This window comes from Capricornis sumatraensis, chromosome 12 (assembly GCF_032405125.1).
Source record: "Capricornis sumatraensis isolate serow.1 chromosome 12, serow.2, whole genome shotgun sequence".
Taxonomy (NCBI): Eukaryota; Metazoa; Chordata; class Mammalia; order Artiodactyla; family Bovidae; genus Capricornis; species Capricornis sumatraensis.
The window spans coordinates 79,332,592-79,350,980 of NC_091080.1; the positions used below are offsets into that span (position 1 = coordinate 79,332,592).

At 40.1% G+C, this 18,389-nt stretch overlaps 1 protein-coding gene and 1 pseudogene across 1 annotated transcript in view; one reads left to right on the forward strand and one right to left on the reverse strand.

Moving 5' to 3' along the window:
- LOC138089044 (ATP-binding cassette sub-family C member 4-like) overlaps window positions 1–18,389 on the forward strand; it is a 309,781-nt gene that overhangs the window by 146,552 nt on the left and 144,840 nt on the right. Inside the window, exon 9 of the mRNA XM_068984368.1 lies at window positions 16,713–16,814. Coding sequence (XP_068840469.1) covers window positions 16,713–16,814 — 102 coding nt within the window. The remainder of the gene's footprint in view (window positions 1–16,712; window positions 16,815–18,389) is intronic.
- Window positions 1,285–14,701, reverse strand: LOC138089307 (glutamyl-tRNA(Gln) amidotransferase subunit A, mitochondrial pseudogene; annotated as a pseudogene).

Genomic DNA, 18,389 nt, shown 5'->3' on the forward strand with positions numbered 1-18,389 from the left:
GGGGACGACAAAGGATGAGATGGCTGGATGGCATCACCAACTTGATGGACATGAGTTTGGGTGAACTCTTGGAGTTGGTGACGGACAGGGAGGCCTGGTGTGCTGCGATTCATGGGGTTGCAAAGAGTGAGACACGAATGAGTGACTTAACTGAACTGAACTGATGGTGGTTTTATTCCTGGTTTTTAAAGGAATTTTAATACTGTTATCCATAGTGGCTATATCAATTTACATTCCTACCAAGAGTGCAAGAGTGTTGCCTTTTCTCTACACCCTCTCCAGCATTTATTGTTTGTAGAAGTTTTGATGATCGCCATTCTGACTGGTAAGAGATGATATCTCATTGTAGTTTTGATTTGAATTTCTCTTATAATGAGTGACATTGAACATCTTTTCATGTAATTATTAGCCATTTATATCTTTTCTTTGGAGTAATGTCTGCTTAGGTCTTTTGCGCACTTTTTGATTGGGTTATTTGTCTTTCTAGTATTGACTTGTATAAGCTGCTTGTATATTTTTGAAATTAACCGTTTGTCAGTTGTTTCACTTGCTATTATTTTCTCCCATTCTGAGGGTTTTCTTTTCACCATATTTACAGTTTCCTTTACTGTGCAGAAGCCTTTAAATTTACTTAGGTCCCATTGTTAATTTATTTTTTTATTTCCATTACTGTAGGAGGTGGGTCATAGAGTATCTTGCTGTGATTTATGTCATAGTGTTCTGCCTATGTTTTCCTCTAAGATTCTATAGTTTATGGTCTTATATTTAGATCTTTAATCCATTTTGAGTTTACCTTTGTGTATGGTGTTAGGGAGTATTTTAATTTCATTCTTTTACATGTATCTATCCAGTTTTCCCAGTGGCACTTAGTGAGGAAACTATTTTTGCCCCATTGTATATTCTTGCCTCCTTTGTCAAAAATAAGGGTACCAGTGATTTTGTTAGTGCTTTGGTTACAAAAATGTAGAAGTTTTGAAAGGTTTACTCCTGAGCTTTCTTGTACTGTAGGCAGCGTTGTTTTTAATGAACATTTTTGCAAACTGCATCATTTTTCAGGAAAGGTATATTGTATTATAATAGAAATCCTATACTTTGTTTATACTTAGTGGATGCTTAATAAATACTGACACATTTTTTATAATTAACTATATCACAAGAATTTTAAAAAGTGATTTCAAGGAATGACTGTACTGACAATGAACCAGATTACAAGATCACTTGAACTGTCTAGAATATAAAAGCTTTAAAAGCCATAATTTGCATGGTATAGTTATTGTTACTATTTTAGAGAAGAAGAGATAACTTTTAATTTTCAAAGTTTGATGAACAATCATCCATTAGTTTGAGAAGTTGAGTTAACAGGAAACCGTACTTGTTTTTCAAACCATTTGCAAACTGTAAAAAAGCAGCTGGTCACAAAATGTACAACCATTAAACTGCAGTCCTATTGACAATCCTTGGCTTGACAGGGCCGGAGGGACACTCACCACTGGCAATTCTGCCATATTTACAGTCTGTTTAAAAATATCACCCTGGGCAATTCATGTTCTGTTTTCTTCTTTGATGCACTTTGTGTACTGCCTCGTTCAAGGTAGTGGAAGTTAGCAAAACATCTACTCCAGAGTTAAAAACATTCACAAAATCACTAGCAATGAGTCATCTCACTTTCTCTGCTTTTATAAAATAGTTCTCATGATTTTCTTTTAATAAGAAAGTTTCCTGGGAGGATTCTTCCCCTCACCACATCATTGAACCCTTCTTGTTTAGTTGCAACATACATGGCTCCAGTAGACACATCAATGTCAAATCAGTGACCATATTCTAACCTATAAAATCTTGCAATATTTGATGCCACTTCTAATGTACACAGTACATTGTAGCAGACAATTGAATAACTGGTTGGGGCAGGGACACTTCAATTACTTTGGCCCCCTCAGACTCAAAGATATTAGCAGCTTTGGACCAAAGAGATTGTACTTCACTTGACAATTCTCATATAAGATATTCCTTTGGAATTCCTATACATCATTGGCTCACATCTGTTAAACTGGGAAGCATAAATGGTTTTAACAGGATCTTGAATTGTGGTAGAATCTTAGAGATCCTGCCCAGCTAGTATATTCAACACAATGGCTGCATCATCCACACATCTAGTTAAGATTCTGGGCAAATCATTGAATTCACCAGGGGGAATGAGGCGATGACAAGAAACTAAGTCATAGGTAGGTTTTAAACCAACAACCTCATAGTGGGCAGCTGGATTGCTGGTTGATCCTCTGGAATGTGGTCTTAAAGCAACGAAGCAAGTGAATGCTGACACAGCCACTGCACTCCCTCCTGAGCTTCCTCCAGTTATAAGCCAATTTGAATCCTTCTTCTCACCATGAGACTTCTGCCTCCTCTTTTCTCTATATTGGTTTGAATAGCTCCATGGATTTTTAAATGGTCCAAAAATGCCATCTGTGCTTATGTATCCCTTAGAAAACTCATATAAGTATTTTTTTTAAAAATTATTTTATTTTACAATACTGCATTGGTTTTGCCATACATCAACATGAATCCACCACGGGTGTACACGTGTTCCCAAACCTGAACCCTCCTCCCCCTCCCTCCCTATACCATCTCTCTGGGTCATCCCAGTGCACCAGCCCCAAGCATCCTGAATCCTGCATCGAACCTGGACTGGCGATTTGTTTCTTATATGATATTATACATGTTTCAATGCCATTCTCCAAATCATCCCACCCTCTCCCTCTCTCACAGAGTCCAAAAGACTGTTCTATACATCTGTGTCTCTTTTGCTGTCTCGCATATAGGGTTATCATTACCATCTTTTAAAATTCCTTATATATGTGTTAGTATACTGTATCGGTGTTTTTCTTTCTGGCTTACTTCACTCTGTATAATCGGCTCCAGTTTCATCCACCTCATTAGAACTGATTCAAATGTATTCTTTTTAATAGCTGAGTAATACTCCATTGTGTATATGTACCAGTGCTTTCTTATCCATTCATCTGCTGATGGACATCTAGGTTGCTTCCATGTCCTGGCTATTATAAACAGTCTTGTGATGAACATTGGGGTACACATGTCTCTTTCAATCCTGGTTTCCTTGGTGTGTATGTCCAGCAGTGGGATTGCTGGGTCATAAGGCAGTTCTATTTCCAGGTTTTAAGGAATCTCCACACTGTTCTCCATAGTGGTTGTGCTAGTTTGCATTCCCACCAACAGTGTAAGAGGGTTCCCTTTTCTCCACACTCTCTCTAGCATTTACTGCTTGTAGACTTTTGGATTACAGCAATTCTGACTAGTGTGAAATGGTACCTCATTGTGGTCTTGATTTGCATTTCTCTGATAATGAGTGATGTTGAGCATCTTTTCATGTGTTTGTTCAGTTAAGTTGCTCAGTCATGTCCGACTCTTTGCGACGCCATGAATCACAGCACGCCAGGCCTCCCTGTCCATCACCAACTCCTGGAGTTCACTCAGACTCGCATCCATCGAGTCAGTGATGCCATTCAGCCATCTCATCCTCGGTCGTCCCTTTTCTACTCCTGCCCCCAATCCCTCCCAGCATCAAAGTCTTTTCCAATGAGTCAACTCTTCACATGAAGTGGCGAAAGTACTGGAGTTTCAGCTTTAGGATCATTCCTTCCAAAGAAATCCCAAGGTTGGTCTCCTTCAGAATGGACTGGTTGGATCTCCTTGCAGTCCAAGGGACCCTCAAGAGTCTTCTCCAATACCACAGTTCAAAAGCATCAATTCTTTGGCGCACAGCCTTCCTCACAGTCCTAGTCTCACATCCATACATGACTACTGGAAAAACCATAGCCTTGACTAGACATACCTTAGTCGGCAAAGTAATGTCTCTGCTTCTGAATATACTATCTAGGTTGGTCCTAAATTTTATTCCAAGGAGTAAGCGTCTTCTAATTTCATGGCTGCAATCACCATCTGCAGCGATTTTGGAGCCCCCCCAAAAAAAGTCTGACACTGTTTCTACTGTTTCCCCATCTATTTCCCATGTAGTGATGGGACCAGATGCCATTATCTTCATTTTCTGAATGTTGAGCTTTAAGCCAACTTTTTCATTCTCCTCTTTCACTTTCATCAAGAGGCTTTTGAGTTCCTCTTCACTTTCTGCCATAAGGGTGGTGTCATCTGCATATCTGAGGTTATTGACATTTCTCCCAGCAATCTTGATTCCAGCTTGTGTTTCTTCCAGTCCAGCGTTTCTCATGATGTACTCTGCATATAAGTTAAATAAGCAGGGTGACAATATACAGCCTTGACGTACTCCTTTTCCTATTTGGAACCAGTCTGTTGTTCCATGTCCAGTTCTAACTGTTGCTTCCTGACCTGCATATACGTTTCTCAAGAGGCAGGTCAGGTGGTCTGGTACTCCCATCTGTTGAAGAATTTTCCACAGTTGATTGTGATCCACACAGTCAAAGGCTTTGGCATAGTCAATAAAGCAGAAATAGATGTTTTTCTGGAACTCTCTTGCTTTTCCATGATCCAGCTGATGTTGGCAATTTGATCTCTGGTTGCTCTGCCTTTTCTAAAACCAGCTTGAACATCAGGGAGTTCATGGTTCATGTATTGCTGAAGCTGGCTTGGAGAATTTTGAGCATTACTTTACTAGCCTGTGAGATGAGTGCAAGTGTGCAGTAGTTTCAGCATTCTTTGGCATTGCCTTTCTTTGGAATTGGAATGAAAACTGACCTTTTCCAGTCCTGTGGCCACTGCTGAGTTTTCCAAACTTGCTGGCATGTTGAGTGCAGCACTTTCACAGCATCATCTTTCAGGATTTGAAATAGCTCAACTGGAATTCCATCACCTCCACTAGCTTTGTTTGTAGTGATGCTTTCTAAGGCCCACTTGACTTCACATTCCAAGATGTCTGGCTCTAGATGAGTGATCACATCATCATGACTATCTGGGTCGTGAATATCTTTTTTGTACAGTTCTTCCGTGTATTCTTGCCACTTCTTAATATATTCTGCCTCTGTTAGGTCCATACCATTTCTGTCCTTTATTGAGCCCCTCTTTGCATGAACTGTTCCCTTGGTATCTCTAATTTTCTTGAAGAGATCTCTAGTCTTTCCCATTCTGTTGTTTTCCTCTATTTCTTTGCATTGATCGCTGAAGAAGGCTTTCTTATCTCTTCTTGGTATTCTTTGGAACTCTGCATTCAGATGCTTATGTCTTTCCTTTTCTTCTTTGCTTTTCGCCTCTCTTCTTTTCACAGCTATTTGTAAGGCCTCCCCAGACAGCCATTATGCTAATTGGTTGACCAGTTTTCCCAGCACCACTTGTCAAAGAGATTGTCTTTAATCCATTGTATACTCTTGCCTCCTTTGTTGAAGATAAGTTGTCCATAGGTGTGTGGATTTATCTCTGGGCTTTCTATTTTGTTCCATTGATCTATACTTCTGTCTTTGTGACAGTACCATACTGTCTTGATGACTGTGGCTTTTTAGTAGAGCCTGAAGTCAGCTGGGTTGATTCCTCCAGTTCCATTTTTCTTTCTCAAGATTGCTTTGGATATTCGAGGTTTTTTTTTGTATTTTCATACAAGTTGTGAAAATATTTGTTCTAGCTCTATGAAAAATACTGCTGGTAGCTTGATAGGGATTGCAGTGAATCTATAGATTGCTTTGGGTAGTATACTGATTTTCACTATATTGATTCTTCCGATCCATGAACATGTATTAGTGTCCTCTTTGATTTCTTTCACCAGTGTTTTATAGTTTTCTATATATAGGTCTTTAGTTTCTTTAGGTACGTATATTCCTAGATATTTTATTCTTTTCATTGCAATGGTGAATGGAATTGTTTCCTTAATATCTTTTTTCTACTTTCTCATTATTATTGTATGGTAATGCAAGGGATTTCTGTGTGTTGATTTTATATCCTGCAACTTAACTATATTCATTGATTAGCTCTAGTAATTTTCTGGTGGTGTCTTTAGGGTTTTCTATGTAAAGGATCATGGTGTCTGCAAACAGTGAGAGTTTTACTTCTCTTTTCCAATTTGAATTCCTTTTATTTCTTTTTCTGCTCTGATTGCTGTGGCCAAAACTTCCAGAACTTTGTTGAGTAGTAGTGGTGAAAGTGGGCACCCTTGTCTTGTTCCTGACTTTAGGGGAAATGCTTTCAATTTTTCACCATTGAGGATAATGTTTGCTCTGGGTTTGTCATTTATAGCTTTAATTATGTTGAGATATGTTCCTTCTATTCCTGCTTTCTGGAGAGTTTTTATCATAAATGGATGTTGAATTTTGTCAAGGGCCTTCTCTGCATCTATTGAGATAATCATATGGCTTTTATTTTTCAATTTGTTAATGTGGTATATTACGTTGATTGATTTTGGATATTGAAGAATCCTTGCATCCTTGGGATAAAGCCCAGTTGGTCATGGTTTATGATCTTTTTAATGTGTTGTTGGATTCTGATTGCTAGAATTTTGTTAAGGATTTTTGCACCTATGTTCATCAGTGATATTGGCCTGTAGTTTTCTTTTTTGTGTGTCATCTTTGTCAGGTTTTGATATTAGGGTGATGGTGGCTTCATAGAATGAGTTTGGAAGTTTACCTTCCTCTGCAATTTTCTGGAAGAGTTTGAGTAGGATAGGTGTTAGCTCTTCTCCAAATGTTTGGTAGAATTCAGCTGTGAAGCTGTCTGGACCTGGGCTTTTGTTTGCTGGAAGATTTCTGATTAGAGTTTCAATTTCTGTGCTTGTGATATTTCTGTTAAGATTTTCTATTTCTTCCCGGAAGAAGTTTTGGAAAGTTGTACTTTTCTAAGAATTTGTCCCTTTCTTCTACTTTGTCCATTTTATTGGCATGTAATTTCTGATAATAGTCTCGGGGGAGCCTGGTGGGCTGCCATCTATGGGGTCACACAGAGTTGGACACGTCTGAAATGACTTAGCAGCAGCAGCAGCAGCAGCAGTGTCTTATGATCCTTTGTATTTCTATGTTGTCTGTTGTGATCTCTCCATTTTCATTTCTAATTTTATTGATTTGATTTTTCTCCCTTTGTTTCTTGATGGGTCTGGCTAATGGCTTTTCAATTTTATTTATCCTTTCAAAGAACCAGCTTTTGGCTTTGTTGATTTTTGCTATGGTCTCTTTTGTTTCTTTTGCATTTATTTCTGCCCTAATTTTTAAGATTTCTTTCCTTCTACTAACCCTATGGTTCTCCATTTCTTCCTTTTCTAGTTGCCTTCGGTGTAGAGTTAGGTTATTTATTTGACTTTTTTCTTGTTTCTTGAGGTATGCCTGCATTGCTATGAACTTTCCCCTTAGCATGCTTTTACAGTGTCCCACAGGTTTTGGATTGTTTTGTTTTCATTTTCATTCGTTTCTATGCATATTTTGATTTCTTTTTTGATTTCTTCTGTGATTTGTTGGTTATTCAGCAGCGTGTTGTTCAACTTCCGTATGTTGGAATTTTTAATAGTTTTTCTCCTGTAATTGACATCCAATTTTACTGCATTGTGGTCAAGTAAGATGCTTGGAATGATTTCAATTTTTTTGAATTTACCAAGGCTAGATTTATGGCCCAGGATGTGATCTATCCTGGAGAAGGTTCTGTGTGCACTTGAGAAAAAGGTGAAATTCATTGTGTTGGGGTGAAATGTCCTATAGATATCAATTAGGTCTAACTGGTCTATTGAATCATTTAAAGTTTGTGTATTCTTGTTGATTTTCTGTTTAGTTGATCTATCCATAGTTGTGAGTGGGGTATTAAAGTCTCCCACTATTATTGTATTACTGTTAATTTCCCCTTTCATACTTGTTAGCATTTGTCTTACATATTGCAGTGCTCCTATGTTGGGTGCATATATATTTAGAATTGTTATATCTTCATCTTGGATTGATCCTTTGATCATTATGTAGTGTCCTTCTTTGTCTCTTTTCACAGCCTTTGTTTTAAAGTCTATTTTATCAAATAGCTTTGAAAAGAAGAGAGGGGAAAAACAAAGGAGAAAAGGAAAGATATAAGCATCTGAATGCAGATTTCCAAAGAATAGCAAGAAGAGATAAGAAAGCCTTCTTCAGCAATCAATGCAAAGAAATCGAGTAAAAGAACAGAATGGGAAACACTAGAGATCTCTTCAAGAAAATTAGAGATACCAAGGGAACATTTCATGCAAAGATGGGCTTGATAAAGGACAGAAATGGTATGGACCTAACAGAAGCAGAAGATATTAAGAAGAGGTGGGAAGAATACACAGAAGAACTGTACAAAAAAGATCTTCAGAACCAAGATAATCATGATGGTGTGATCACTTATCTAGAGCCAGACATCTTGGAATGTGAAGTCAAGTGGGCCTTAGAAAGCGTCACTGCGAACAAAGCTAGTGGAGGTGATGGAATTCCAAGGGAGCTGTTTCAAATCCTGAAAGATGATGCTGTGAAAGTGCTGCACTCAATATGCCAGCAAGTTTGGAAAACTCAGCAGTGGCCACAGGACTGGAAAAGGTCAGTTTTCATTCCAATTCCAAAGAAAGGCAATGCCAAAGAATGCTGAAACTACTGCACACTTGCACTCATCTCACAGGCTAGTAAAGTAATGCTCAAAATTCTCCAAGGCAGGCTCAGCAGTACATGAACCGTGAACTTCCTGATGTTCACAAGAGGCAGAGGAACCAGAGTTCAAATTGCCAACATCCACTGGATCATGGAAAAGCAAGAGAGTTCCTAAAAAACATCTATTTCTGCTTTATTGACTATGCCAAAGCCTTTGACTGTGTGGATCACAATAAACTGTGGAAAGTTCTGAAAGAGATGGGCATACGAGACCACCTGAACTGCCTCTTGAGAAATCAATAAGCAAGTCAAGAAGCAACATTTAGAAGTGGACATGGAACAACACACTGGTTCCAAATAGGAAAAGGAGTACGTCAAGGCTGTATATTGTCACCCTGCTTATTTAACTTCTATGCAGAGTACATCATGAGAAACGCTGGGCTGAAAGAAACACAAGCTGGAATCAAGATTGCCGGGAGAAATATCAATAACCTCAGATATGTAGATGACACCACACCACCCTTATGGCAGAAAGTGAAGAGGAACTCAAAAGCCTCTTAATGAAAGTAAAAGAGGAGTTGGCTTAAAGTTCAACATTCAGAAAATGAAGATCATGGCATCTGGTCCCATTACTTCATGGGAAATAGATGGGGAAGCTGTGGAAACAGTGCCAGACTTTATTTTTTTGGGCTCCAAAATCACTGCAGATGTTGACTGCAGCCATGAAATTAAAAGATGCTTACTCCTTGGAAGGAAAGTTATGACCAACCTCGATAGTATATTCAAAAGCAGAGACATCACTTTGCCAACAAAGATCCATCTCGCCAAGGCTATGGTTTTTCCTGTGGTCATGAATGGATATGAAAGTTGGGCTGTGAAGAGGGCTGAGCACCGAAGAATTGATGCTTTTGAATTGTAATGTTGGAGAAGATTCTTGAGAGTCACTTGGACTGCAAGGAGATCCAACCAGTCCAGTCTGAAGGAGATCAGCCCTGGGATTTCTTTGGAAGGAATGATGCTAAAGGTGAAACTCCAGTACTTTGGCCACCTCATGCGAAGAGTTGACTCATTGGAAAAGACTTTGATGCTGGGAAGGATGAAGGGGACAACAAAGGCTGAGATGGCTGGATGGCATCACCTACTCGATGGGCGTGAGTCTGAGTAAACTCCAGGAGTTGGTGATGGACAGTGAGGCCTGGCGTGCTTCCATTCTTGGGGTTGCAAAGAGTTGGACACGGCTGAGCGACTGAACTGAACCAAGCTTATCTGATATGAGTATTGCTACTCCTGCTTTCTTTTGGTCTATTTGCATGGAATATCTTTTTCCAGCCCTTCACTTTCCATCTGTATGTGTCCCTTGTTTCACGGTGGGTCTCTTGTAGACAACATATATAGGGGTCTTGGTTTTGTATCCATTCAGCCAGTCTTTGTCTTTTGGTTAGGGCATTCAACCCATTTACCTTTAAGGTAATTATTGATAAGTATGATCCCATTGCCATTTACTTTATTATTTAGGGTTCTGGTTTATACACCCTTTTTGTGTTTCATGTCTAGAGAATATCCTTTAGCATTTTTTGGAGAGCTGGTTTGGTGGTGCTGAATTCTCTCAGCTTTTGCTTGTCTGTAAAGCTTTTAATTTCTCCTTCATATTTGAGTGAGATCCTTGCTGGGTACAGTAATCTGGGCTGTAGGTTATTTTCTTTCATCACTTTAAGTATGTCCTGCCATTCCCTTCTGGTTGAAGAGTTTCAATTGAAAGATCAGCTGTTATCCTTATGGGAATCCCTTTGTGTGTTATTTGTTGTTTTTCCCTTTCTGCTTTTAATATTTGTTCTTTGTGTTTGATCTTTATTAATTTGATTAACATGTGTCTTGGGGTGTTTCACCTTGGGCTTATCCTGTATGGGACTCTCTGGGTTTCTTGGACTTGGGTGATTATTTCCTTTCCCATTTAGGGAAGTTTTCAACTACTATCTCCTCAAGTATTTTCTCATGGTCTTTCTTTTTGTCTTCTTCTTCTGGGATTCCTATAGTTCAAATGTTGGAGCATTTCATATTGTCCTGGAGGTCTCTGAGGTTGTCCTCATTTCTTTTAATTCATTTTTCTTTTTTCCTCTGATTCATTTATTTCTACCATTCTATCTTCTACTTCACTAATCCTATCTTCTGCCTCCGTTATTCTACTATTTGTTGCCTCCAGAGTGTTTTTGATCTCATTTATTGCATTATTGCATTATTGGAGAAGGAAATGGCAACCCACTCCAGTGTTCTTGCCTTTAGAATCCCAGGGATGGGGAGTCTGGTGGGCGGCTGTCTATGGCATTGAAATGTTGTTGAATCACGATGCCAGGATTCTTGGCCCCCAGAGGAGAAGAATTCAATCCGGGGCCAGAGACGAGGCTTGATTGCTCAGAGCTTTTGTGTAATAAAGTTTTATTAAAGTATAAAGGAGATAGAGAAAGCTTCTGACATAGATATCAGAAGGGGGCAGAAAGAGTACCCCCTTGTTAGTATTAGCGATGAGTTTATATACTCTCCAATGAATCCAAAGAATGGAGGTTTTAAAGACCTCATCAGACCTACTCCCATATTTTAAGTTAACAGAATTAGCCAGAAGGTTTAATCCAGAGACTGTCCTCAGGCAGAATACATTGTTGTTATATAATCCTAAGGAATGTAGAGAAGGAAACAAAGTTTGTCCTTTCTTCCTCCCTGAGAATTCCAGACCCCTCTCTCCTTGGGGACCCCTAGACTTCTATCAACCTGCCTAGGAAATGACTCTCTCAGCATCACACAGAGTCAGACACGACTGAAGCGACTTAGCAGTGGCATTGCATTGTTCATTATATATTGACTCTTTTTTATTTCTTTTAAGTCCTTGTTAAACCTTTCTTGCATCTTCTCAATCCTTGTCTCCAGGCTATTTATCTGTGATTCCATTTTGATTTCAAGATTTTGGATCATTTTCACTATCATTATTTGGAATTCTTTATCAGGTAGATTTCCTATCTCTTCCTCTTTTGTTGGTTTGGTGTACATTTCTCCTGTTCCTTTACCTGTTGGGTATTCCTCTGTGTCTTCATCTTGTTTATATTGCTGCGTTTGGGGTGGCCTTTCTGTATTCTGGCAGTTTGTGGAGTTCTCTTTATTGTGGAGTTTCCTCACTGTGGGTGGGGTTGTATCAGTGGCTTGTCAAGGTTTCTTGGTTAGGGAAGCTTGTGTCCGTGTTCTGGAGGGTGGAGCTGGATTTCTTCTCTCTAGAGTGCAATGAAGTGTCCAGTAATGAGTTATGAGATGTCAGTGGTTTTGGAGTAACTTTGGGTAGTCTGTATACTGAAGTTCAGGGCTGTGTTCCTGTGTTGCTGGAGAATTTGCGTGGTGTGTCTTCCTCTGGAACTTGTTGGCCCTTGGGTGGTGCTTGGTTACAGTGTAGGTATGGAGGCGTTTGATGAGCTCCTGTTGATTAATGTTCCCTGGAGTCAGGAGTTCTCTGTTGTTCTCAGGATTTGGACTTAAGCCTTCTGCTTCTGGTTTTCAGTCTTATTTTTATGGTAGTCTCAAGACTTCTCTTTCTATACAGCACCGTTGATAAAACATCTAGGTTAAAGATGAAAAGTTTCTGCACAGTGAGGGACACCCAGAGAGGTTCACAGAGTTACATGGAGAAGAGAAGAGGGAGGAGGGAGTTAGAGGTGACCCGAATGAGATGAGGTGGAATCAAAAGAGGAGAGAGCAAGCTAGCCAGTAATCACTTCCTTATGTGCGCTCCACAGTCTGGACCGCTCAGAGATCTTCACGGAATTATACAGAGAAGAGAAGAGGGAGGAAGGACACAGAGGTGGCCAGGAGGATAAAAGGGGGGAATGAAAAGGAGAGAGAGATCCAGCCAGTAATCAGTTCCCTAAGCGTTCTCCATCGTCTGGAACACACAAAGATTCACAGAGTTGGGTAGAGAAGAAAGGTGGAGGGAGGAGACAGAGGCGACCTGGTGGAGAAAAAGGAGAGCCCAAAGGAGGAGAGAGCAGTCAAGCCAGTAATCTCGACTCAGGTAAAAATGGGTACTGAAGATTGGGTTTTTGAAGGTACAAAATTGATAACAAATACCAAAAAGCAAAGATTAAAAATCTAGAGTAGAGGTTGGATTTTCAAAAATACAATATTAAAGAAAAGAAGAAAAAAAAAAAAAACAAAGTCACAAGAATTATTAAAATATTTATATATACATATATGAAGTTTGCATTAAAAATAGGGTCTTTTTTTGAAAACTAATATAGTAGGTTATAAAAATGAAAATTAAATAGAGGACTTAAAAATTAAAAAAAGTAAAAAAAATGAAGAAAAAGAAAAGAAAAAAAAAGAATGATCGTAAAAGTAGTAAAAATATATCTAAGACTTTCTCTGTGTTGTTGTGGGCAGTGTGGGGTCAGTTCATTTTCGGATAGTTCCTTGGTCCTGCTTATATTTCTCAAGATCTATAGGCCCCTTCCTAGGTAGTCAGTACTAACCAAAGTGTTTTACTCTATTGCACCTGTCACTTCCAAGGCAGTTCCCTCTGTTTTAGCTTCTTCTGTTTGCTGGTCTCTTCAGTGTCTGATTTCCGCCCTGACACAAGGGGGGCGGTGGTGGACACTTTTTTTAGGCTCATTTGTTCAGTTGCGCTGTGGGGAGGGAGGGACGCTGCAAACAAATAATATTGGCATGTGCTCGCAGTGTCTCAGCCACACTGGGCCTGCCCCCGCTCGTGGCGCACACAGCTCAGGCTCCAGATTGCTCCTCCGGGAACTGTCTTAGGCCGGCCCTGGGCGCATGCACCTCCCAAGTCTAAGCCGCTAAGGTTTAGGTACTCAGGTAGTCCTCAGAGGCGCAGACTCGGTTGGGCCTGCATTTTGTGCCCTTCTCAGGTCTGAGTAGCTCAGGTGTTTGGCGAGTGCTATCGCTGTGACTTATCACCTCTCCTGTCCCTGCTGCTCAGTTTTCTGGGTGTACAACTGGCGCACCTTCTCAGGCAGATGATGACTGTCCAGAACCCCAAGAGGTCTTAGTTAGCAAAGAAGCCTGCTTGTAGTTTGGTAGGTAATGTCTCTCTAGGGCTGCGATTGCCCCCTTCCAGCCCTTCCGGCTCTGGCTGCGTGTCACTGGAGGGGAATGGTCTGCAGCTGGCTAATTCTGTTCCATCCTTTGTTCTGTGCACAGTCCTGGTGGTGTCTTATGTTAGAGCTTTTCGCGTGGTAACTATCCCACAGTCTGGTTTGTTAGTCCAAGTTAGTTCTCTCTGATTACCCTCAGGGCATTCGGGCCCGATCCTTAAAAAGCAATGCAGCCCGCTCTTCCCTGACCAGCTCCCACTTGCTAGTGGCGGATGCAGGTGTCTGCGCTGCTTCTCCGCTGGGGGAGTTACCTTTGGGCTTGTAATCTGTGGGTTTTAATTATTTATTTATTTTTCCTCCCTGTTATGTTGCCCTCTGTGCTTCCAAGGTTCGCCACAGACTCAGCAGTGAGAGTGTCTCCTGGTTTTTGGAAACTTCTCTTTTTAAGACTCCCTTCCCAGGATGGAGCTCCCTTCCTACCTCCTTTGTCTCTCTTTTTTTTGTCTTTTATATTTTTTCCTACCTCTTTTCGAAGACAATGAGCTGCTTTTCTGGGTGCCTGCTGTCCTCTGCCAGCATTCAGGAGTTGTTTTGTGGAATTTACTCAGCGTTTAAATGTTCTTTTGATGAATTTGTGGGGGAGAAAGTGGTCTCCCCATCCTATTCCTCCATCATCTTAGGACCACGGTCTCCCCGTCCTATTCCTCTGCCATCTTAGGACCACCCTCGTCATCTAAGTTTGTTTTTACCATTAACAGAGCTCCCTGATCCAACAACCTCTGTGGTATTTTAAGGTGATACATAACTTTTCACCCATGTTTGATGCACATGTTGTCTCAATGCCAGATGTGCTAAAGTTGTCTTTTACTGCAATAGAAATTTCATCTAAATGCCCCAGTTAGTGACCTTTCTTATATCTTTTCTCTGATTCTTCAACTTGCTTTAAGACTACCTCTTCTGATACAGTAACTTGGTCTTCTTGTGAAAGGAGAGCTATCTTTGACAGAGCTCAGTTGGAGTAACCTAGCCTTGTTCTAGTGCTGCAGAAACTTCTTGGAGGATCTGACCCAACATGGTCCTTGTGCCCTGCCTGCCACCACCAGGGCCTTTTGACAAAGGAGGAAAAGGAACAGTTGTTCTTCTGAAGTAGAAAGTGGTTATCAAATTTGTAGCTTTATGGCACAATATATAAGGGTGTCAAGGACTTGAAGGCTATTTATGAGGTTTAGGGTAGTAGGTCACATCTATTTTCTTTTTCCAACATCATCACATGCTTGTTTCAGCTGCCCCCTGTGTTGGTTAAGATGCCGTGCCTGTAGGTCCTAGAATTATGCATGATAAAGCTACTTTTCACAGAAATATAGTTTGTTTTTTACTCATGCAAAAAACCTTGTAAGGCTTTGTATCTGTTTTCTGGGGCTGCCATAACCAGATGGTTAAAACAACAGAAATTTATTGTTTCCCAGTTGTGGAGGTTGGAAGTCTGAAATCAAGGTGTCAGCAGAACCACTGATCCCTCTGAATTCTGGTTACAGGGAAAATCTTTCTTTGCCTCTTCTAGATTTTGGTGGTTGCAGGCAAACCTTGGATTCCTTGGTTTTTAACTGCCACCGCTCCAGTTTCCATTTTCTTCAGGTGGCTGTTTTCTACCTGTGTTTTCTCTGGGTCTCCTTATAAGGACATCAGTCATGTTGGATTCAGGGCCAACACAACTCCTGTATGATTGCACCTTAATCGGACCCTAATTCCAAATAAAGTCACGTTTTGATGTAACTGGAGTTCCTAGATAGGACTTCAGTGTATCTTTTGGGAGAGGGATATAATTTAACCTGTAACAAGCTCCATGGCTAGTGTGATCCTCCATGATGTCAAATGCATTGTGACCTTGACCAGGCTGGCAGCCTCCAAGGCCCAGGCCATGTGGTGGAGAAAGGTCCTGGTTGTTGTCACCCTCCACTGACTTGGACTTAGTCACGTGGCTGCTCCTATCTGCTCAGGAGGCTGGAGAGAGAGGGCCTCTTTCCAGGTTTCCATGTGCAGCTAAAACCCAAGGTTTTGTTAGCGTGGAAGAAAGAGAGCAGGTTTTGAGAACAGCCAGTAGTCTCTGCCACATGTTCATAGTACTTGGGGGTGGGAGTGGGAGTGATCTCTGTTGTTCAATTTTTCTCCCACTGTGTCTTTTCTCATTGAATTATTTCTAACATTTAAAAAGTAAGAGGGAGTTTCCTGTATATGATTATATTAGTTTTCTAATGATTTTTAAGACTTTGTTTTATTCAGTTAAATTTCATTGAATAGTTCCTATTAATAATTGATGTGGAAAATAGCAAGAAGTGGAAGATGTGATCATTCTGTTGAGGAGGAGAGGACTTTGATTAAGGAGCAGAGACAAGGGTTTGTGAAAAGATGCTTGTGAAAAGTAAGAAAGAGGTAGAGACTTAATAGCATTATCTTTTGAAATGATGATTTTAATGATAGTTAATGACAAGCAGTGATAGGAATTTGATACACAGGAGGAGGAAAGCAGAGTAAGGCTTTCATTCGGAGTTTCTCCCATAGGTCTTATGTTCCCAGCCTGTCCTTTGCCACCTGATTGCTGAAGGCCTGGGAATGACCTTCCTCTTTGTGTTCCCAGCAGTGTCTCATGGTACTTGGAACCTGGTGGGATTCAGTAAATATTTATGGAATCATTTTCTGTTAAAACCTGTGTATACTGTTAATGACACAATAAAAAATGTCCTGGTTCTTGATGTGTTCAAATTTGGAGACATATTTGTTCTTTAAAGGGGAGCCATTATACTTGTTAAGAAATTTACAAAGATAGTTCCATGGCCTGGAACTCATTTTTTTTTTTTTTTGGTGTGTGTGTGTATGTACATATATACACACTATAAGCTATATATGTATACTGTATGTACTATACTATATGCTATAATAGTTTATACTACATATTATTTAGTATTTCTAATGACCTAACATAATGAAATACAGTTGTAAAACATACTGCAAATTCCATGGAAGCAATTATTTTGCTTGTGCTTTGTTTCTGTAGTTTAAACAATCTGTGTTTTTCTTTTTTCTGTAGAACTTTCTGTTACTTGATGAGCTACCAAAGTGCAATCATCAGCTGCCATCAGATGGCAAAACAGTTGTTAACGTGCAAGATTTCACTGCTTTTTGGGATAAGGTAACAAATCCTTAATTTCACAATTGTGACTGCTAAAGGACAACTGTGACATAGATTTATTGGAGGGTTTTGAGATTTTACGCATGGTACAAAATGTGACTTGCCCATTTACCATGGAAGTATGTTATAAAAATTCTGAATCAGGAATGAGGTTTGCAATTAATAGAGATTAAAAATAAAGATGGTTGTTTTGAGGCACTAGCCTGCAGTCTTCTTGGTCTGCCAGCTCCCCAATTAAGGTCTTTTCCTTGCTTCAAGACCTTGTCTCTCAGATTCATTGCCTGTCATGCAGTGAGCAGAGTGAAGTTGGACTTGGTAACAATTTGGCTTAGCCAGCCAGGAGCCTTGCTGCTCGTGGCTAGCTGGCACCAATCAGGGAATATTGGAGCAAGACCCTAGTAGCTTTTGGGATCATTTGTCCTGAGGCCCTGAATGGGTACTGGCTTCCCTCAGAGCTTGGCAATTGAGACAGGAACTGACAAACTTCTAGAGTCAACAGACTTGATTTTGGTTGTAGGTTAAGTCTACCTGATTTGATAGCTGATTTAACCTGTTCACTTCTTTTGTGTGCCGTTTTGTGTTAAGAGCCAACAGGCTTGATTTTGAAGGGTAAATTCCTCCAGTGTGCATACTGGGAACATTTCTCCCCCTCAATCTGGGCCTTTCCTTTTCAGGACAAGCTAATTTGGTTTGGTACCCGTTTACAGAGGGGAGGTGTTGTTGGACTTTACCCTGAACCAGTTCATTGGAAACTGGTTCTCATGGAGCAAGCCCACCATAGCTCAAATGTAGGGTAAATTTATTTACCAGATTTGGGAACTGGTCCATTTGGAACTGATTCATTTGGGAGCTAGTTCTTGTGGGAGTGGGTAACCTAGATAGAATTAATTCATTTGTTTTATAGGGTAAATTTACCCTATTGGTGGCCAGTTCATCTGTATGCATTGATGCTGGAATCTGTCTTGTACCATTTTTGTTGGAAATTGTTGGTATCTTTTGTGTTTTGATGTTTTTTGTTTTGCAAAAATGGGAAATATTTCATCTGTCCTGAAAGAAAGATCTTTGGGGTGCATATCAGATATGTAAAGATCAAAAAAGCAATGGCCTCTGTATGGCTCACAATTAAACAGTCTGGCAGTCAGAAGTGCTTTACTAAGGAGAGGAATGGTCTGGTAATGAACACGCCCAGGGGACTCCCTTGGACTTGAGGCATCCAATTCTAATTTCCCCTACAGGAACTCCAGAGAAAGAAATGGCAAACCACTGTGGTATTCTTGCTTAGAGAATTTCATGGACAGAGGAAACTGGTAGGCTACAATCCATGGGATCACAAACAGACAGACATGACTGAGAGACTAACACTTACTAAAACTAAAAATAAAGTCAGCCTGAGGCATTTGACATATTGTTATTTATCTCACTTTCAAGAGAACTTTCAAAGGGTTATCATATTTTGAACTTGAAGTAAATGCATTTATAATATTAGATTTTGTAGGATTGGAGAGACAAAATGCTGCAGTATAGAAAGGGTTAACTAACAAATACACAATCGGTTGTTAGAGACCAGAGACTTTG